Here is a 21,369-nt window from a genome sequence, read left to right as displayed (position 1 = left end):
CTGTAATCCTGGCAAAATCTGGTACCCGATCTGATTCACCCCGAGTTTAATTCCTGAGGTTAAATTCTACCCGGCTGATTCATGCCTGGTGAACGCAGGAAGCTGGGAGCCTGGCTCTGCCTTGCACGACCCCTAAGGTGTCTTTATAATGGCTGAAATTCTGCTCAACCCCTTTGCTGCAGCTGAGGGGCCATGCAGCCCATGCGTCTGCAGGAGCAACGCATCTTCAGCATCACGGGGAGCAATCTCACTCCTAGCACACGCAGAATAGTTCTTCCTTTTGCCCCATTTCTGCTCAGCTGCTCTCCTCTCTCGTGGCAATCATGTGCTGATGGTTGAGGCTGGTTTGGGGTTTGCCAGGGGGTGTAGGGAGGAGGCCAAGTGGGTTTGGGTCTGGAGGAGCTCATTCTGAGCAGCAGCTCTGGATCTGTACAGCGCTGCTGGTCCTGATCTTCCCTCCCCTCCTACAGACCTCGTGTGAGACAGCGTGGGCATGGGGAGTTAATTCTGATCCTAATTACTATTGTCACCGCCGAATGCATCGATCATGGCGCTGCGCAACGCCCTGCCCCACCCTCTGCTGCCATCAGCACCAGGGCTGGGCTCTGTTGGGTCCAAGGCTGCTAGTCCTGCACTTTGCTCTCACTGGAAAACATGAGACCCGGCCACCAGCTGCAAAAGAACCAGAGGAAGGGAGGGAGAAGGGGTGCACCTTCCTTTTGGAGTTCACTGGGAAGCTGCCACTTGGGAGTTGTGGGTTAAAAGTGGAGGCTGGAGTATCATTATGCAGGGGTTTTGCTGTCTGGGGGATAAACAGCAGGATAAATATATAAAATGCCTCCCCAGCATGGCAGGTGGAAAGCACTGAGCCTAAATCCTAGGAATTTCTGTGTGTGCAATACTAGGAAAAAGCACTTACATCTCTCTGAGAGCTGAACTGGCCCCTCTGTAGGCAAAGGTTATCGTCTCATCTCTGCGATTACAGCCGTAATAAAACACTCATAACCAATTAATCATTTGAATGTTATTTACCTTTGTCTTTCAGCTGTGACTCATCCGTGGGGAGATCCTACCCCTCCCTTTCACCCAACCCCCTCCCCACCTTTGCCGACTGCTTCTCTGCCTGCCTTTCACAAAACTGCTCTCATGTTCCAAAAATTGGGCTGAAAGCTCCTGCTATGCGCAGTGCTGCAGCTCGATGTGGGAGATGTCCCCAGAGCTCCTCCAGGAGCAGCTCCCTCCGGAAACCCAACTGCTGCAAACTGCCCACTGCAGCAGCACAGTTGGCTCCAGATCTGATGGGGTTTTTGCAGTCCTATGTCCCAAAGATTTAAGCAAGTGCTGATGTGATACGCGATGTGCTTAGGGAACAGAGGGAGGTGGTGCAGTTCTGCCTCTCCCACGGACTTCCTGCCTGCAGGACGGCTTATCTGGAAAATACTGCACGCAGATTTGTGTTGCTCTTCATTATTTTTCTTCCTTAGGAGAGTTCGTTAGGCAACAGGTCTGTTTGGACAGCTTTGATTTTGCAAAAGGTTTCGGAATTCGTAACTGGGGCCAGAGGCTGCCGAGCCGCTTTGTTCCGTGCAGCCACAGGGGTGCAGATGGTTGTTTGTCTTGCGGCAGCTATTAAGACACCCAGTCGTTGTTCTTAATTACGTTGTGCCAACGGCTGTACAAACAAGGGTGCATGGGGATGGCTGTCATGTTGGGCGCTCGGTGCTTTGGGAGTCCTTAATCTCTCCTGAACCCGGAGGTGGAAGCTGGTGTCAGCTGGCGTTGTGCCACTGGCTCTGCCCAAGCTGTGTCTGAAGCACAATTTTGATAAGGGCATTTCTTCTTGATGACTGTGCACAATCATTCCTCTCCATCCCCGCTCCATTCACTTGGCTTCAGTTACGATGGCATTATCCTTTAACCTAGACATGAATCAGGCCCACAGTTCCCGTAGTAATGCAGAGTGCCATTGCACTGCGTTGCCTGCTGTGAATGGCGTGCTTTGCTTTGCAATTGAGTCAATTAAAAGAGGAAGACAGGGAGATCTCACACTGCGAGCAATCTCATTGCCACAGGCTGTGGAGCAGGAATGGGTTGACCCAAGGAATGGACCAGCAGTGGGGAGAGAGGTCATAAGCAGCAGATCAATGTGCTGGGCAAGATGCAATTCGGGAAGGGCTAAGCGCTGATGGCTATAGGAGTATGGCTGGGAGGATGGCTGTAATTGTCCTGGGTTTGTGTGCTGCCCAGCGTGTGTTACTGGCTGAGATAGATGACTCTGATCTGCCCCAGCCCCCCTCTGTGCTGTGGGTTTATGCACAGAGCTCAGCTCAGCTCTACCACCGGGAAATGGAACAGACCCAGAGATGCAATGGGCCGGGCTCGTAGCTCACATGTGATTTTCTTGGGTCAAAATGTGGGTTTTCCATTCTCTCCTGAGGTGTGCCATCTCCAGAAAAGCTGAGCCTGGCACTGCCAGGATGGAGAGCTGCAGTGGTTTTGTTTGTTTGTTTTCCTTCAGGCTTCAGCTGCGGGAGCAGCTCTCAACTTTCATGTAAAAAAATTATCCGTGTAATTATGATTATACATAATTATAGCTATATTTATACTTATTCCTTCATGATTTCTTGTAATCATAAGATCTCGTAATTTGGGGGAGAGGGGAAAAAAACAGCTTTAAGTGCATGTTAAGGAGGCTGGAGAGAGAAGAAAGTCCATAGCTCAAATGCTTGCATCGTGCGTCAGGCGTGGGGAGCCGGAGCTGCAGTGCACTGTGTCCCCAGGACGGATCCCATGGGCTGGGTTTGCTTGTTTGTCCTGGAGCTCATGGCAACGCAGCTCCCTTAGCAGCAGCTGCAATGCTCCAGGTGCAATTGCGGCAGGAGGTACACAGGGCTGCACCGTGTGGAGCTGTGTCACTGTGCTGAGTGGATGGGAAATATCTGGGGGGAAGGACTGCAGGGGCAGCAGCTGTTTATGGTGGTCTGAGGTGATCCTGGAGATGGCAGTGGGTGGGTTTGTGCTGTTATCACACTGAGACTCCAGCATGGGAAAGATGGAGCTGTTGGAGTGGAGCCAGGGGAGGACATGAGGGATGCTTAGAGGCTACAGTGCCTCTGCTGTGGGGACAGGCTGAGAGCTGGGGGTGACCCAGCCCTTGGGCTGCTTAAGGCCATGGGAGAGACCCTGGGTAGCTGATGGAGGGGTGGGACCAGCCCAGGGCATGAGGTGGAGCTGGAGGATCTTTGACATCCCTCTTGCCCCAACCATGCTGTGATTCTGTGCTTCTTTGATCTTGGAGGACCCTTCCAACCCAACCATCCTATGTTTCTCTGATCTTGAAGGACCCTTCCAACCCAACCATCCTCTGGCTCTCTGTTCTTGAAGGACTCTTCCATCCCAACTATCCTGTGGTTCTCTGATCTTTATGGACTCTTCCAACACAAGCATCTCATCATTCTGTGATCTAAAAGCTTCTGGCTTTGAGCCACTGTGTTTCAGATAAAAGGAGGAATGGGGAAGTGCAGCTCCTGCACTGAAGGCAACAGCTTTTGGAAGCTGTGCTGTTAATGTGATGTCAGCTCTGCTCTGTGGCAGCTGGCTGTCACGCTGGGCAAGCAGGTGATCTTTCTGTTCCTGCTGGTATTAAGATGACCCTGTCAACACTAAGTCTGCTCAGCTTTGTTTCAAGAAGGAGAGGTGTAGCTGGGAGATGCAGTGTAGCAAAGGTGAGCCTCATTGTAGCAGCTTCCAGTGCTGTGGAGACATAAAGCTGTTAGAGCCACTGGCTGTAAGAGTGGTGAGCAAAATTTCCATGTGTAAAACTGCAGGAGTTCGTAGTGCAAATTGCATGAGCATGTGGCCTCTGCACCTCACCATGAGAATTGGAACAGAGAGGCCACAGCAGGAATTCGAGGTTTCCAAAAAAGCCTCTGGATTCTGAGAGGTGTGAGGGTTCCGTTTATCAACATAAGAGCAAATGAGTGTGAGTTAACGTTAACAGGAAGATCGTACGAGGCTCAAGGGAACCGCTTCAATTCTTCAGAAATGGGCAGTGGCAGAATATTAAAGACATGAATTAAACAGCCTCCAGGTAGGCGTGGGGCCCTGATTTACAGCAGGAGAGTGCTGAGCTGTACCGAGGTACCAACCTCTGGAACACTGAATCCTTTGAACCAGCAGCCTTCTGGAAAAGCTGCTTTCCTGTCATTGAGATTCTGTGCTGCTGATCTGTCATTGCTTTGAGCTTTATTGCCCCAGTGACACAGGAAGTACAACTGAATCATCCTTCATGTGAATTAACCACTTTGTCTTGACGTGGCTTATGTCTGTGTGTTCAGACATCACTCTGTAGATGTTCTCTTACTGCCCCCAAACCACAGGTGCTGCACAGGTTTCCTTTGGAGGTCTCTCAGTATTCATAGCAATAGCTGAGGAGCTGCAAATGTTTATTGCAGGAGCTCCTCTAGGAGCCGGATTTTGGGAGGAGAATGAGCAGTGTTCGCAGCATGGAGGTATCACCACCAGCAAGGCAGCTCTATGGCTGCAAGCACCAGCATTGGCATTGGTATAACGAATAACAGCCTGACAGTGTCGTTCTCTGATGGTCCCATGAGTGCTGTGTTGTGCTCTTGCATGATTACCCCCACTTATCAGACCACCAAAACACTGCTTGTCGTCAGGATGCAAGCTCACTTATAAATGACTCACTGCTGAAGCACTTTGGAGCAGTAATCGCAAACTGGGACTGTGCTGTGCAAACACAAAACCTAAGGGCACTCCCAGCTCCAGAAAGCTTTCAAAGCAAACACTGCAGTCTAAACACACAGCAAGAGATAGCCCACGGATACCAACTGAGCGCGAGGAAACAATGGACCCACGTTCTTAAAGTGGTTTTGCTCATCTGCAAAGATTTCTTCCTCTTCCGTCAGGATGTGGCCATATTTGATGGGGTTCTCCTGTGCTTTCAGGGCTGGAATTGAAAACTTGGTGTATTTGATGTAGGATTTATGGAGGGGTTTATCACCTGTGGCTCTTGTTGGTTCTGTGAGCATCGGTGCATAAGAGTGAGTTGGTTGGAGTGGGAAGGGTTGGCAAGTTGTGACCCTGAGCAGAATGGTCACAGTGTCCAAGCACTCAGTTCCCTAAAGGGTGCTTAACCACTCCATACGGTGTCTTCTGTATCACCAGACCCCAATCCCATGGGGGTTGTTGCATGGGTTGGAAATGATACAGAACAGTGTGTGGAAACTTGGGAAGGCCACCTCAACAGACTCATCTTCACCTACAATCAGTCGTGTTGCATGGTGGTAATTAATTACAATTAGAAAAATGGCTTTTTGTGGGTCTGGCCCTCAATAGTACAAAGCAGGGTGAAGTTCAGCTCTCTGGTTGCCTACCAGTTGTTTCCTCGGAGGTTGCTGGGAACAAGTTTGCCTTTATGACAGTTTATCTGGCAGAGGAGTTGTATTTTACTTGTTGTCTGGATTGCTTTCTGGTTTGTGTGCTGCCTTGTGCAAGAATCCCATCTGCTGATGCAGGGCAACTGAGGCTGGAAAGCAACCTGATAAAATGCACAATCAGAGCTTGCTTTGTTGCAGGTTATTCCTGCCAAAGCAGGGCTCTTAAGCGGCACTTTGAGCTCCAATTCCCTTCCTTTTAAAACAACCCAGAGGAGTTGCAGGAAAGTGGCCTCTCCGTGTGCTTGCAAGGACCTGAAGCCACATAACACAGCTGGAGACTTCTGCCTTGCAGGTGGCTGCATACAGATGCAACAAACGCTATCCTGTCTGCGTCAGCCATCAGGTCAAGGCAGAGCTGGTGTGTGGAACATAGAAGTTTGCTTTGCACTCAGTGAATCTTATTTTTTGCTGCTGAAAGCTGAAGCAGCTCTCGTGGCGCAGGGAGTGATCTCACCTCATCTGTCTCTGTCAGGCTCCATTTCTCATTTTGAAAAGAGTATTTCCTTTTGGTAGCTGGGATATGCAGCCAGCTTGCATTCTCCCCATGAAGAAGGAAGCGCATACTTGGAGAAGGCTGTGGCCAGAAATGGAGCCAGCACTATCTCAGCACCCGGATGAGGGGAAGATCTGAGGGTGACACATTCTGGCCCGACTGGAGGATTTATGACCTGGCAGTAAAGATGTGTATCCCTTTAAGGCGATTAAAAAATGCAGAAAGCCTGTAAAACCATTTCTTGTGTCTCTACCACTTCTGTGTGGGAGCCCTGGAGTTTAAGCAGGAATCTGTCCTGTTTCCTCCAGTCAGGCCGGACCAGGCTCTGAGCAGCCTGATGCTTCTCTGTTCATTGCAGGGAAGTTGGAATAGATGGCCTTTAAGGATCCCTTTCAAACAATTCTATGATTCCTTTTCAGTCTGCACTGACATGTTGAGTATTTAAACCTGCAAGGATCAACCCAGTAAAAAACACCTTTGTTTCAGAGTTAACAGGGGAAGGATGGCAAAAATGCTGTGTCCAGGGGCAGCTCTGGCATCTCATGTTCTTCTGCACAGATCAGGCTGGCTGGGCAGTGTATGGTGTGAGCTGGCTTTGCTTCTTATCAAACTTGGCTGTGCCTGAAACTGAGTCGAGGCCCCTTATCTCCTCTCTGCTGCTGCACAGGGGGCTGCCTGCAATGCAGTGTGTTCGAAATCAATGCATATCCCCCCTCTTCTCAATTCAGCATCCCCTCATACAAGCAGGGAGGAACAGAAGCTTCGAGGAAATGGGACCAGCCCTGTCCTGCTGCACCTCTGCTCTGCTCGGAGGAACCCAGTGCTTCACATCCCTCAGCTGTGCTGGTGGCAGGGACATGGGGAGCTGCGGAACAAAAGCTTTGAGCGCAGCACCGGGCGCCAGGTGTGTCTTGTCCCCCTTCCCCGGCCCTTCCCTTCGGGTTCAGCAGGTTGATGGAGGGTGGGAGGGCTGCCAGGCACACCCAGATCTGCAGGCAGTAAAACGATCCCTCTTTTGCCCTCGAGCCAAGCCCAGCTCTCCTAACGGATAAAAGGGGGAAGCGAGGCAGGAGAGCTCACTTGCTCCCTGCCCTGGTCTCCCAGCACAGCTACCCTCAGGTTTAAGGACAGGGGATTCCGCCGGACCCGCAGCAGCCATGTCCCGCTCCATCAGCTTCAGCTCTCGCTCTGTGGCCGTCCCAGGGGTCAGCCAGGTACGGGTCAGCTCCGTCTCCTCTGTCCGTGGAGGCAGTGGCCTTGGCAAGGCAGGGGGCTTTGGCAGCTCCAGCCTCTACAATCTGGGCTCTGCCAACAAGCGGATCTCCCTCGGAGGCAGCAGCTCCTACAGCGTTCGCTCTGGATATGGCTATGGAGGCTATGGAGGCATGGGGTTCGGTGGGGCCATCGTCCCCGGGGCCGGCATCCAGGAGGTCACTGTCAACCAGAGCCTCCTGACCCCCCTCAACCTGGAGATCGACCCCAACATCCAGCGGGTGCGCAAGGAGGAGAAGGAGCAGATCAAGACCCTCAACAACCGCTTTGCTTCCTTCATTGACAAGGTGAGGCCGGCTGCGCTGGGCTTGAATGCAGCCCTGACCCAAAACTCACTTAATGGGGTGGGGGTTCATGAATGGGGTTGGGGTTTCACCAACCTGATGTGATTTTCCTGCAGTCTAATAACTGTTATTAAATCTCTGCTGTCAGCAGAAGTTTTTGCTCTGTTTAGGCCAGCTTTGCACCCCCTTTACTTAGCTAGCATTGCAAAGCCCCACATGCACCAGCAAATCAGAGGGAGGAGGGTCTTTGGAAAGGGGCTGACCTGGTAGAACAGACCTTTGATGTAAGTCAGGGCTTGCTGTGTTTGTTTGCGCTGCCCTGTACCTCTGCAGCTCTGTTATCTCCCACCAATGGACTGGGGACCCTGTATTGTAAACCAGCTCTGGCATCCTCAAAATGTTAGGAATCCAGCTGTGGAGTTGAGTTTAATTGGCTGACACTGTGATCTCTGAATGGTTTCTCTTATGCGTCAGGCAAGCAGAATCTCCTTATCTTTTAATTCAAACAAAGCCTCAAAACTGCAAGGCAAACCCCAGAGCAGCCATGCTCCCTCTGGACATTATCACCCTTTAGAATGTAGGTGCTTTTCATAGACACAGTGAATCCTTCAGATACTATCCACAGCACACGCATCCCCCAGCATCCCAGCTCTGCAGTGTCAGATCCCCCCCTTCCCCATCCTTTCACAAATGACCTTGGTTTCTCGGCAGGTCCGGTTCCTGGAGCAACAAAACAAAATGCTGGAGACCAAATGGAGTCTGCTCCAGGACCAGAAGACCACCCGGAGTAACATCGTCCCCATGTTTGAGGCGTACATCACCAACCTGAGGAGGCAGCTGGATGGGTTGTTAAATGACAAAGGGCGTTTGGAGGGTGAACTGAGGAACATGCAGGATCTTGTTGAGGATTTCAAGGCCAAGTAATGTATAATCCAACCATCTAACGGTATAGCTGAACAGTTAGATTGGTAGAGATGTCCCCAGCTTTTCTGCTAAGGAGGGTGATTTGTTTTTTCGCTAGGTGTCTGTCCAAGGAAGACGCCTGGGTTATGTGGTGCTCCTGGCACCTTGCTCCCACGTGCTCCATCCCCGTGGCTTTGCTTTGTGGCCTCCTCAGGGATTGATTCCTATTTTGGGCTGGACTGTCTGGGTCTGTAGGAGCCCCATAGGAGCTGTGCAGGTTGCAGGCAGTGGGTAAACTGCTGCTTGTTCCATGGGGAGGCAATGGAGCAGATGACTTGCATTATTTTTTAGCAGTTTTTCTATCCAAATCACGTTGCGTGTGAGGACTGCTATCGAGAAAGTAGCCTTTGTGCCCAGTGCAGCCCTACAGGGAAATGCCTGAAAGGAAAGAAAAGAGGGAGCTGGCAAACTGGATCAAGCAGGAACTGAAAGCAAACATCTGATAATCCCCGGGGTGTGTGTAGGGAAAGTCAATAGCCAGCACTTCCCAAGGAGGAGCATGGGAATGGTGTTCTCCCAGCCCTGCTCAGTTACTCCGTGCTCATCCACAGTTGCACCGTGTTTCTCTGCACGGCAGCAGCAGGGAACTGGTTTGCACCCAGAGGAGCTGTAGCCCTAATTTCAGCTGCGTATCATGTGAACGCAAGGGGCACAGGTGCTTATTTATTCCTCCCACCCAGGGGTCCGTGCTGGGGAGCAAAACCTTGTATGGGGAGGGAAGCAGGAATTAGGAGCCTGAGGTGCTGGATTTGGTAACTGGAATTCAGAACCTGTTTCTCCTCATTTGTATGAAGAAAATCTCATCTCCTGAGTCAAATACCTAAAACATGAGTAGCCCCTTATGTGCCTGTTGCCTCATTTTCATACACAGCTGTTCCCCACCGATATCTCAGGTAGGGGAGGAGGTTGATAGGGATGCAATTCGGTCCCTTATTTGGTCACTGCCTTGACTCAGGGTGTGGTTCAAAGTAAGCAAGGGTAGGAATGCTCTGGGTAGTGCTGCCCACGTGGCTCTGTGTGGGCTGTGCTGGGCTTTTCGTGGGAGTTATGGAGAGCACTGAATGATTTGTTGCAAATAGAGCTCAACAAACCGTTCTGTAAAAAATGCAATTGGTGCTGGGTTTTATTTTATTTTATTTGTACACCTCTGTGATTACCTCTGCTAGAGGCCAAGCTCTGATTCCTTTCTACTATGCATGTGCAGTGTCCGTGTTGTGCAGTGCTCTGCAATAGCAACGGATGCAGTTCACTGACCTCCAAAAGGACAACACCTGCTTATACCAGCATGGATGGGCAAGCGTCCAGTGCAAAGCACTAGGAGTATTACGGGAAGGCTTAAAACTGAACTAGCTCAAACTTTGGAAGGCAAATTGCAGTGCTAGCCATAGACTGTGTCAATAGAACAGAGTCTAACTTTGTCAGCAGCCATTCCAAAGCAGCTGGTTAAAATGCTTCCTGCTCTATTTTTTAGATGACTTGCAGGATCTGCACAGCAGGTTCTTGCTGTTTAGGGTCAGCAGGTTGGCTGTACACAGCTCTGAAAAGCAGGCTCTGCGAGCCAGGCTTGCAGGTGGTAGAAAATCTGTGAGGCCAGTCCATAAAGCCAATGCAGCATGATTTATGTCTGCTGAGAACTGAAGTCATTGCACCTCAAGTCAGACACTTAGAGAAGGGATGTGGCCAATATTACAAGTCTGTGGGGCTTTAGAGCAGAGCCACTCTGTGCAGAATAATTGCACTCAACTCTTAGGTGCGACTGGCACCTGCACAGTGTGCTCAGATGCCTGGAGTAAGGAAGTACAGAGTAAGCAGAGCTTTTAACAGCCCCTTGATCAGTGCAGATGAATGTGCTGAATGTTTGCATCTCTTCTGCATTTTTATTTTTTTGTTCTCTCAGTGGCTGAGGGAAGGAGCTGAGAACCTCAGGACACAGAGCACAGCAGGCCAGCACTGGGCTGTGCATGAGTGGGGATAAGGAGCAGAGAACTCCCTATGTGCAATGGGAAAAAAAGGGAAGTACTTCCCAGCTCAGTGGTGGTGGCAGTGTGGACCAGAGCAGCTTTCAGGCATCAGTTTGTCCAAACAATAGCTTTCAAACGTGGCACCTTCAGTGCAAACAATGCACATTCCTCAGTGATGCAGCAAACCTCTGCCTGTGACTGGCTTGTTTGGGTAATCACAGGCTGGCAAAGTGCTTTAGAAAGGGAGAAATGGGGAGAGAAAGGGTGGAATTGGGTAACTTTTCACTGAGACATTGCCTCCTTTTACCCAGGCTCTAACTGCTCCCTTCTCTCCTGGCAGATATGAAGATGAGATCAACAAGCGCACGACAGCAGAGAATGAGTTTGTGGTGCTCAAGAAGGTGCGAGTCTTGAATATGGGTCTGATCAAACCTGGGTGCAGACCTTCTCCCCCCTTCTGCTTCTCCAATCCCTTTGCTGCTGTTTTGCCTGGATACCCAACTTCTGCTCTCATTTCTGCTTCTATCTGGGCACCAGGATCACTGTAGGAACAAGGAAGGAGGAGCAGCCCCTGTGCATCTCACACATTATGGCTGTATATTTCTCTAGGTTATCTTTTTCTGCCTTGACTCTTAAAACCTAAAAAGTCAGAGAGACCATAAGGCCCAGTTTGTATGGTTTGTGTGGTCCAAACTGTCACTGTGCAAACATAGGTGCAGGCACAGTCCTGGGATCACTGAGTTGAAATGGATGATCCTTATGGATCCTTCCAACTCGAGGTATTCTATGAACCCTGCAGAACGTACAGGGACCAGCAGTTCAGTGCACCAGTGGATAACTTTTAGGGGGTTGAGGGATGGCGAGCAGGTGATGTGGGGAACTTGCTGGGTGCACAGCTGCTTTTGAAGCCAAAGTCTGGGTGGGCTTGGTCACCAAAACTCCATCAACCTCACTGGATTGTTACTCTTTTAGGATGTGGATGCTGCCTACATGAACAAAGTGGAGTTGGAGGCCAAGGTGGATGCGCTGACGGATGAGATTAACTTCCTGAGATCTCTCTACGAAGCGGTAAGGCCCTTCTGCTTCCTGTGTGTGCTGCAATGCAGTACCACTGTTGAGTGATGCCTGAGAGCATCACTATGCTGTTGTCAGAGATAAGAAAGGCAGTGGAGAGATCAAGTAAGCAAAACGGAGCTGCACGTGAAGTCCAGGTTCTGTGAGCTCTCACAGTAGTTTTTCCTTGTCTGGGATGTGAGTAGGTTTTGTTGCAAACACACCTAGGGCATGGTTTAGTTATTTATACAGTTAGTGTGAAAGCAAGAAAAGCAATGCATTATACTCAGTGCTGAAGCACTGATGTGTGTGTTTCTGTGCTGTCTGAGAAACAGAGAAAGGAAAGCTCCTTGCCCCAGACTCATTTATCTTTGGCAGCGTTTACAAGATAAGAGACTGATGCAAGCAGGCACATTGTACCCTTGTGCAAGATGGTGGAATTTGGACCTCTGCTGAGGAGCTGATGCTCAGGCTTCTTAGGCCTGCACTTCATGCTGAGGTCTTATCTCAGGAGAGGAGTCAGCTAACCTTGCTCTTAACCTGGGAGTGATAACAAGTGGCTCCCTTTCTGCTGCTGCACTCTGCACGGTTAATGTGACTCAGTTGGTTTCCTTTTAATTAGTGATGGTTTCAATGAACTTTTATCTGCTTCCATTTTCTTCTCGGATTCTCTCTGTAACTGGCTTCTAATAGAGAGGCCCTTATCAATGATTAATAGTATTGTTTTTATTGTGACTGGCAGGAGCTTCGTGAGCTGCAGGCCCAAATCTCTGACACCTCTGTGGTGCTGTCCATGGATAACAGCAGAAACCTGGACCTGGACAGCATCATTGCAGAGGTCAAAGCACAGTATGAGGATATTGCCAACAGGAGCCGGGCAGAGGCTGAGTCCTGGTACCAGAGCAAGGTGAGTTATGGGAGAGAGAAGGGCAGCAACAGCTTCTATTATTCCATCTCTCCTACATATAATGAGCGTGGAGAGGTTTCAGCCTGCGGTGGGCTGCTGGTCTGACTCCATCCTTCCTTGTGTCGCAGTTCGAAGCTCTGCAGGTCACTGCTGGGAAGCACGGGGATGATCTGCGCAACACCAAGAATGAAATCACAGAGATAAACCGCGTGATCCAGAGGCTGCAGGGCGAGATTGAAAATGCAAAGGCCCAGGTGAGGAGCTGCCCTTGTTCTCTTGCTGCAGAGCAGTGGGTTTAGCAGCAGCAGGTGGACTGGGGGACAAAGCTTAAGGCAGCATCTGTTAGAAGCAGTTTGGGGTAGCTGCAGCCATCATCCTGGAAGACATCAGTTCTGCAGGAGGAGAAAAAAACCACAGATACGATGGAGCTGAGCTACAGAGTCCTGGGAGTGCAGAAGAGGGGAGATGCAGAGCCCTTTCCAAAGGGCAGCGCTGAATGCAGCAACCTGCTCAGCTGTGCTCAGCTGCACACCTTCCTTGTGCCCTTTTGCTGCTGGGATCTTTGTCCACTCCCTTTTGTGCAGAAGGGAACAGCATGTTTGAGCACACAAAAGGATTTTGTAGCTGTATGGGAGTTTTGTTTGCTTTCTCCAGAGGCGGTTATCGCTTTATCAGTAGAGCTGGTGAGAGCCAGAACAGTGCATGGCTCAGACCATTTCTGGGGCTGAAGGCTGGCTGCGAACAACCAGCAGTTCACAGGCTGGAGATAAGCCATTGTGATTCACCCGTTCATGTTTATTTGGTTTCAGGGCAGGGATGTTTCCACATACATCCACATACATTTATGAGCAAAAAGCTGACCCAGTGCAGCTCCCTGAATAATGAATGAGAGTATAAAACATATGTTCACTGTGAGCCCTTCCTGCCAAACACGCTCTCTGGGTGTGCAAAGGACACTGGTGGGTGTGCATTAGGCTGCCAGCTTGATGTACCCCCATAGAGATGCTTTTGGGGTATGTGCATTGTCGGTTAATTGCAGGTCTGCTGCAGCCCATGCTTGCCTCAGATCAAAGCTTGCTGGAGATCAACTGGCTGTGAACGAGCTCTGGGGCATAGAGAAACCCAGAGCTTGCATCAACCCTAAGTGTGGGGTTGTTGTGTGCAGTGTGGGTGGACTGAGAAACTGAGGGTCAACTGAAAGTCCTCTGAAAGTGTAATTGGTGCAGAGAAATAGGATCTGATGAATTGCTTTTCAGATTAACATGTCCTGGAATGAGGTGAGCTTCCTTCACAGGCTGATCTCCCTCTGGTGACCCAAAAAATGTGGAGGCATGAGTTTGTATGGCTTTGGAAGGAGTTTTTTTGAGCTCTGCAGAACCACAGATGTACTGGCCTGTAGATGCCAGAAGTCCATGGGTGGTGAGATGCCCTCTAACATGCTCTGCTTTGTCACTGCAGCGTGCCAAGCTGGAAGCTGCCATTGCTGAAGCTGAGGAACGTGGTGAGTTGGCTATCAAAGATGCCAGGACAAAGCTGGAGGAGCTGGAGGCTGCTCTGCAGAAGGCAAAGCAGGACATGGCCCGGCAGCTGCGTGAGTACCAGGAGCTGATGAACGTCAAGCTGGCCCTGGACATTGAGATTGCAACCTACAGGAAGCTGCTGGAGGGCGAGGAGAGCAGGTGGGTGAAATCAAGCTGTGCAGTTGCAAGATCTGCATCTTCCCCCAGCAGTATTTTACAGATGTTCTGTTGGCTGTTGGGTGCTGCCTGGGGAGTTTACATGATGAAGGATCCAACCCTTTGTATCGTGGTGACATCATGAGGGCCCAGTTCCAGTTTCTGGAAGGAAACATGGAAGAGAAAACTTTGCGTTTTAAACTGATTTTTTGGTTCTGAATATGCTTTGGCCATAGAGCCAAACTGTCAAGCTCTGGGGAAGAGTGGATAGTTTAATGAAAACATACAAGGAAATAAGTGCTGCTTTCCGTTGTACATTTGAGGATGTGGAAGAAGATTTCCAAGTGGCCTAAATCCCCATAGAATTAAGCCACAGTTCCTTGTGCTCTTTCAGCACCTCCCCTCCAGGTGATAACAGAGCTTGTAAATGTAGGGCCAGAACAAAGCGCTGGATGGCACACTTATCTTGTCTGAATTATTTACAGCAGCAGTAATAACTCACTGCCATTGTCTTCATCCCCAGCACTGAGGCCCTGGGGGAACACTGAGTAATGCAGAGTCTAACCCGTTCTCTTCCCTTTTGCCTTTGTGTTTTTCTGCTCCAACAGGTTGGCTGGCGATGGGGTTGGCAGCGTCAACATCTGTGAGTTGATTTTATTATTTATAACATTTACTCTTATCGTTTCTATGGGAAATGCAGATGGGATCAGCTTGGTCCTGCATGCAGGAGCCTTGTAGTGCCCTGCCTTAATTAACCCCTTCTTAAATGGAAGCCCCCCGGGACAAAAGTTGATAGTGCTGTTGGCACCATGGCAGATTTCAGTTCTAACTCATCTGTACAAATGGGGGAATGAATGAATGAATCTGTGTGAGTGTTAAAATGGGGGAATGCTGACTCACCCGTGCCCTGTCCCCTTCCTCCCATTTTTGTATGGAGAAAAGTGCACTAAAAAGAAAAGTTGAGAGAAAAATAAGAACCTGCATTAGAAGGCAGCTCAAAGGTGATGTTAGAGGGTGTCTTTCCACCTTGGGAAGCACTGGTCACTTGCCTTACCTGGGTGTTGGACACAAGCAGGTGTTTTGGAGACACTGCTCTTAACCAGACTCTACTTTTCATCCATTCGTCTACTTATCATTGCTGCTGATGGCTGTGGACATGTCTGGTGCACCACGAGATGAGCAGAATGTATTTCTGATACTGTGTTTGTGGGACTGGGTTCCCCATTCTGCAGGAGGCCATTGAGGGAGGGATGGGGACTGTGTGCAACTCCCCCAGCACACACAGCTGGTACATGCTCTGCGCCAAACTGGAGCAAGATATTTGTGTGCTGGGCATTGCGTTTAGCAGGTGGTCTTAGGAAGCTCTCATCTGCTTGCTGAGATTGAGGCCGCACCTTGAGTGCTGTGTTCAGTTTTGGGCCCCTCACTACAAGAAAGACATTGAGGCCCTGGAACGTGTCCAGAGAAGAGCAACGAAACTGGTGAGGGGTCTGGAGCACAAGGCTGATGAGGAGCGGCTGAGGGAGCTGGGATTGTTCAGTGTGGAGAAGAGGAGCTCAGGGGAGACCTCATTGCACTGTACAACTTCCTGAAGGGAGGCTGTGGTGCAAAAGGGTCTGGCCTCTTCTCCCAGGCAAATAGTAGGACCCAAAGAAATGGCCAGAAGTTGTACCAGAGGAGGTTTAGGTTGGATATTAGGAGAAACTTTTTCTCTCAAAGGGTGGTCAGGCACTGGAATGGCTGCCCAGGGAGGTGGTGGAGTTGCCATCCCTGGTGGTGTTCAAGAGGTGCCTGGATGAGGAGCTACGAGAGATGGTTTAGTGCTTGTGGTACTGATAGGAATGGGAGGGTGGTTGGACTGGATGATCTTGCAGGTCGTTTCCAACCTTGTGATTCTGTGATTCTGTGATTCTGTGATTTAAAAACGTCCTTTCTGAGAAGGTTGCCAGGCTGGGTTTTGCTGTTCCCCAATGCTTACGGTTGCTTTGCTTCCCTCTGCGCCGCAGCCATGGTCACCTCCAGCGGTGGTGGATCCAGTGGATTCCTGGGAGGAGGGGTCCGTGGAGGCCTTGCCCTGGGAGCAGGGATGGGCAGCGGAGCCCTCGGCTTCTCCTCGGGGGGCTCCAGCAAATCCTACACCGTCACCACGACCTCCTCCACCAGAAGCTTCAGGAAGTAAAGGCAGGAACGGAACCCAGCGGTACCCACGAAACAGGAGGAGGGAGAACACAGAAAGAGAAGTTTGGTTGCCTTTCGTAGGACAAATTGGCTGCAAAATTTCTGCAGTGATGAATGAATTGGAATAAGATATACCAGAGTACCTGACCCTGCTGCGTCACACCTAAGGCTTGATCCTGTACTGTTGAACTCAGTGGGAGCCATCCCACTGAGAGCAGGTTCAAGCCTGTAGGGTGAAATTCCTCCAGGGAAGCAGGTTAATGCTTTTGTTGCTTGTATGCTTGGTACCCCAGTTCAGGGCTGGCTTTCACCCTTTGAAGGGCAAAACAATCATTGTGGCAAGCTTTTCCACATTTCTGCTGTGGCTTTACAAAAGAGACCAGAAGATTATCTCCCTCTGAATACGATTTGGAAGACTTCATTCCCTTGGGCTGCTCAGAAAGTGCCAGCCCTGACTGAGATTTCAGTCTGGGGTTGTTTTCTTAAAATATACCAGGAAGAAAATGGTGGAACTGCTTTGGGTTTCTCCTTATGTTCTTTAGAAATTGGCTCAGAAATGGAATTGGACAATTCTGGTCTAATGGAAGCTAATTTCTTACTGAAGGCAATGCAGACAGATCTCCTTTATAGGTTCTGTATAACAAAATAACTCACAAACTCACCCTTTCTGTCTTCTTAACAGAAGTCTGAAGCCTAAAGGGTATGGAAATTGCTTAAAATTACAAGCAGCACACTGAAATGGGAGATAGCACTCCCCATCCTTGGGTGCCTCTGTTTACTACCCTATATTGCAGAGCATTACTAGTGATATCCGGGGTCTCTCCTACCAGTGGGAAAAAAGCGTGTTTTGTTGATGCTTCATTACCATAACTCCTTGTTCCTGCCAAAATGAGTCTTCAACCTAAACACGCCGGGGAAATAGTTTGTTACTGCGGTGGGAAGAATTTTTAAATAAACAAGTCAAAGAAACTGCATGGGATTTGTTGCACTGCGTGCTCTGCCGTGTCCTAGCAGCGTATCTCTGGTCGATGTTTTATACCTTTGTGGTCTGGGAGTTTGCCATGAGGCCGTTAATAAAGTTGCCCTGCTGTATGCTTCTTCAGTCCCAGCTGATTTCCTGGTGTGTTGCTGCTCAAGAGCCTGGAGAACCATCCCCGTCCTTGCCTCCCTGCAGGCTGTGTCCCTTGGAGCAGTGCCACTCTGTGGTCAGGATGAGGATTTGGGGTTTGCTGCCTGCAGTCTCACCCATGGGTGAATTTATTCCCCTGCTTTGCACTGGGTTTGGGTGATGGGACTGGTTTTGTTCCCTCAACTTGGCTCAGCCCAGCCCTCAGCACAACTGGAACCAGTTGGCACCAACCCCTCTCTGAGCACCGTATGCTGAGCAGAGAGGAGCCAAACTTTGGGAGAAACACTTTGCTTGCAAGCAGCCAAAGCTCAGCAAAATGAATCTGCACAAGGACTCACACAGCTCCTTGCTGCTCCTTTTGGGGCAGCACAGGTGAGCAGTGTGTGCAGATGTGGGGTGAGTCCCCAGTGCTGAAGGTGTCGTTCCATGGGATGGAAATGGGGCCAGGCTGAAATTCCTGTAGTCAGTGAGAAAAGCTGTTTCCTGCAGCTCCACGGTAGCTATGAGACCATTAAAGCCTGGGAGATGCTGTGCCTGTGGCAAACCCTACCCTGTCATCTCAGCCCCCTGCATGAGTGCAGTGCTCAGGCTGGGTGTGTGGTTCTACAGCACACGTGGCATTAATGCAGGGAGGGGAGCTCCCCGTGTGCCCAGCAGAGCCTTGCTATCAGCCTGGCACACCCAGCTCACCTCTTTCATGGCACAACCGAGGGAGTGAAATGCAAAAAGGAATCCCCTGGAGTGAATGGAAACAAAAGGCGCAAAGAAAGGCCTTGCCCAGATGGTTTTTGGGCAGCGGAGGCTGCTGCTTGCTGTCATTTGCATGGCTCTGTGATGCCCAATTGGGAATGGAAGCTCTGTCTCTGCTGTAGAATTGTGTGCAGCAATGATCTGGGAATGGGGATGTGGGAGGTGTGGCTGCTGCTCTCCCACATCGCAGAACAATGCTCACTGCTGGGGAGATGGGGATCTGCACCCTTCAGGTGCTTCGTGTCTCTGCGAGGCCACAGGGATGGATGCACCTCATGTTTTTGGCTCATTCCTTGGGTCTGGTCTGGGTCTGGTCGGAATGTAACCTCTATTTATTAAATTAGTGCAAAGCCAGGTGTGTCCTGAGCCTCCTGTTGCATTCAGGAGCTGTAATTCAGGAACAGTTTTGCAGTGGGTGAGGTGTTTGCATTTCCAGAAGGAGACAGGTGTGACCCAGCGCCCACCGCAGCACCGAGAAGGATTTTGTTTTGGCCTCTTGTTTTGCAGCAGTGGTTAAGATGGATAATGAGCGCCTGAAATGGGCATCAGTCCTGAGCTAAGGGTGTTCCTGGGAGCTGAGAGCTGGGAACATGCCTGGTGCAAGTGCTGGAGTGGCCCCAGCAGCTGCTATAGGTCCTGGAGGAGCTGTGAACTGGGACTCAGAGGATGTGGAGCACTGTCGGCTGTTGAGTTCTGCAAAGAGAGGAGTCAAGGGGAAGATGGAGCCCAACAGAGAGCAGAAGAATTGCAGAGGGAATCCCTCTTTGGATGTGTGAGTCCTCTGATCCAAAGAGAGGCACCTCTGTTCACCCCCTGGGGAAGGGTGATGCCAAGTTTCCCCTCCCAGCCTGTTGTCCCTGCCATTGTGATCAGGGCAGGGATACAACACAGGATCACATCCATCTCTCTGCACACAGCTGTGTGATTAATTACAGCCTCCCACAGTACAGCTCAAAGCCCTTTGCTGCTCTTAAAATCAGACATCAATGCCTCTGCCCCCATGCCAGCACATTAATGGCTGGACAGGATGCTCCATGCAAATGCCTTACACATCTTAAAGACTTCCAGCTGATTTCATGGTCAGTAGGGTTTGCTTTTTTCCCTACCAACTGGAATACAATAAAATCTGGCTGCTTTCTGAACATAAAGCAGCGAAATGTTTTTTTTCCTTCTTCCAGCTTTGCTGGTGTCTGTGCAATGTACATCCAGGCTATCTGCTGCAGCTCAGGGTGCTTCAACCTCTTCCTCCTGCTTTCTGTGGGATAAAATGCATAACATTTATGTGCATTTATAATATTTAAGTATATTTTATAATGCAATTTATCTGATTCTCTAAGCCAGTGCTCCTTTGAGTGTTTCTGCTGCTCTGCTTGCTCTCAGCCCTTCTGTTTCTCCCCTCCTCTGATGCTCTCTCTCCAGCAGCAACCAGGATGTGGCTGTGGATGTGTGTTGCTGTAACAATGGGACTGAGAGCTTTGGAGATGCATGCTGTCCCCAGGCAGCAGAGGGTTTTACAAAGGAGGTAAGTTCTGTTATTCTCTATGGGGAAACTGAGGCAGAAGAGCAGTGAGGACTTGGGGGCAACAATGACTGGGAGGAAAGCTTTGGGTGCTGGGGCTTTCTGCAGCTCCCCTGCATTCAAATTGCATTTGTTTCGTGTTTTCCATCAGTTTTTCACCAGCTACAAAGGCCAAAATCCTGCTCTGGGCTTGACTGAGGTTGTCAGCTTGTGTTTGTTATGGGTTGGGCTGGGTCTGAGCTCTACCAGGCACAGAAGAGCGAGGTGGAAGCACATCTCTTGGGAAGATGGGATGCACCAGGGGAGCCTAATTGGCTTGATGAGGTTCTAAAGCCAACCTTCCATCTGGTGAAAAGAGGTTCCCCAGGCTCTACTGGGGGAAGAGGATGCTCTGTGCTCTGGTGCTGGAGTGTTTGCAGTATAGTGTGGACTGAGAGCTGGTACCAGAGCAAAGAGAGGACAAATTGGCCCCAAACCACCCAGCAGCTCCTGCCATCAGGATGCAAAGAGATCCTGGGCAAGTTGGGGCAGTCAGTGCTGTTCTCAGGGGATTTAGGCATTGATGGTGGTAATGAGAAGTTTCAGTTAGCTTTATGCAAACTGCGAGAGCATCTTTGCTTAGTCAGTGCCCTCTAAATGGTGTTTTGTTTTGGTTTCTTTTTTTTCCTGGGAGGAAAATTATTTGGAGCTCCACCCTGCCTTAATAAAGATGTGTAACCCCATGAGTTGGCTCCTGCCCCGTGCATGCAAGAAGAGAGCTGTGCCTTGGAGAGAGGTTTGGTGCTTTGGAGGGAGGTTTGTAAGCTCCTTGCACACAGAATGTCGGTAGATTGAGGGATATGGGAGACCACTAACGGGAGGGCTTTGTCAGGGGATGTGGGGCTTGGACCCGCCTCTCAGACCCCTGTAAGTGTTGGCATTTGAGATCCTGGAGCAAAGACAAAACCAACCCTCCTTCTCCCCAAAAAGAAGTCACTGGGTAACTGAATTGCTCTGAAGATTTATTGGAGATGCAAGACTAACTGGGATGAAAGCTATTGACAAGCATTGCGGACAAAATGTGAAGTCATTAGAAATAAATCATCGCATCCTCTCCCCTTCCCAGACCTCAGATAGTATAAATGCATTTACACCAGCAGCTCTGCTTAATAGGTACTGGCGAATTGAAAAGGTGATTGATGCTGATGCCAGGTGTTTAAGGCTGGGTCTGGATCCCTTGAGCACAACAGCAGAGGACTTTTGTGACCTGTGGCCAGGATTATTAATGGATCAGCCCCTGTCACTTTTGACAGTGGGCTTAGGCCCCAAGATCCTTAATTTAAGATGGTATTTATGGCATCAGATGAGCTGGACCATTACAAACCCTGAAGAAAAAGGGGAAGTCGAGGATTGGTTTCCAAACAGGTAATGCAAACAAAAAGCAAACTGCCTCCAAACAGCAACAGCCATTGAAATCCACTCCTTGGGATGTGAAATTGTTATGTGTAGGGAAACTAGGCAATTTTGGGTGAGTTCTGCTGGTGGCAGAGGTGTATCTGTAAATCAGGATGGCTGATATAACTAGGTTATAGCAATAGGTTATGTATGGGAGCTGCTAACACAAGAGGGCTGAATGAAGGCCTAATTAGAAGCTCATGGGTGGCAGCTGTTCTGCCCTACACCTCATCCTGATCCTTCAGTCTGTAGGAACGTAAAGAGAAGGAATTACACCAAGGGCCTCTTATG

General features: G+C 49.9%; 1 protein-coding gene across 1 annotated transcript; it reads left to right on the top strand.

Annotated features, from left to right (window-relative positions):
- Window positions 1-7,109: 7,109 nt before the first annotated feature.
- On the top strand, window positions 7,110-16,247 carry LOC306956459 (keratin, type II cytoskeletal cochleal; the record flags this gene model as incomplete). The annotated part of the gene is made up of 9 exons (XM_079547730.1): window positions 7,110-7,511; window positions 8,220-8,428; window positions 10,773-10,833; window positions 11,405-11,500; window positions 12,228-12,392; window positions 12,521-12,646; window positions 13,851-14,071; window positions 14,677-14,711; window positions 16,075-16,247. The coding sequence occupies 9 exons, from the start codon at window positions 7,110-7,112 to the stop codon at window positions 16,245-16,247; spliced, it is 1,488 nt and encodes a 495-aa protein (XP_079403856.1).
- Between the last annotated feature and the right edge of the window lie 5,122 nt (window positions 16,248-21,369).

This window comes from Tetrao urogallus (genome assembly GCF_951394365.1).
Source record: "Tetrao urogallus genome assembly, chromosome: 31".
NCBI classification, from domain to species: domain Eukaryota; kingdom Metazoa; phylum Chordata; class Aves; order Galliformes; family Phasianidae; genus Tetrao; species Tetrao urogallus.
The sequence above is the reverse complement of the archived record's forward strand: the minus strand, read 5'-3'. Positions and strand labels throughout refer to the sequence as shown.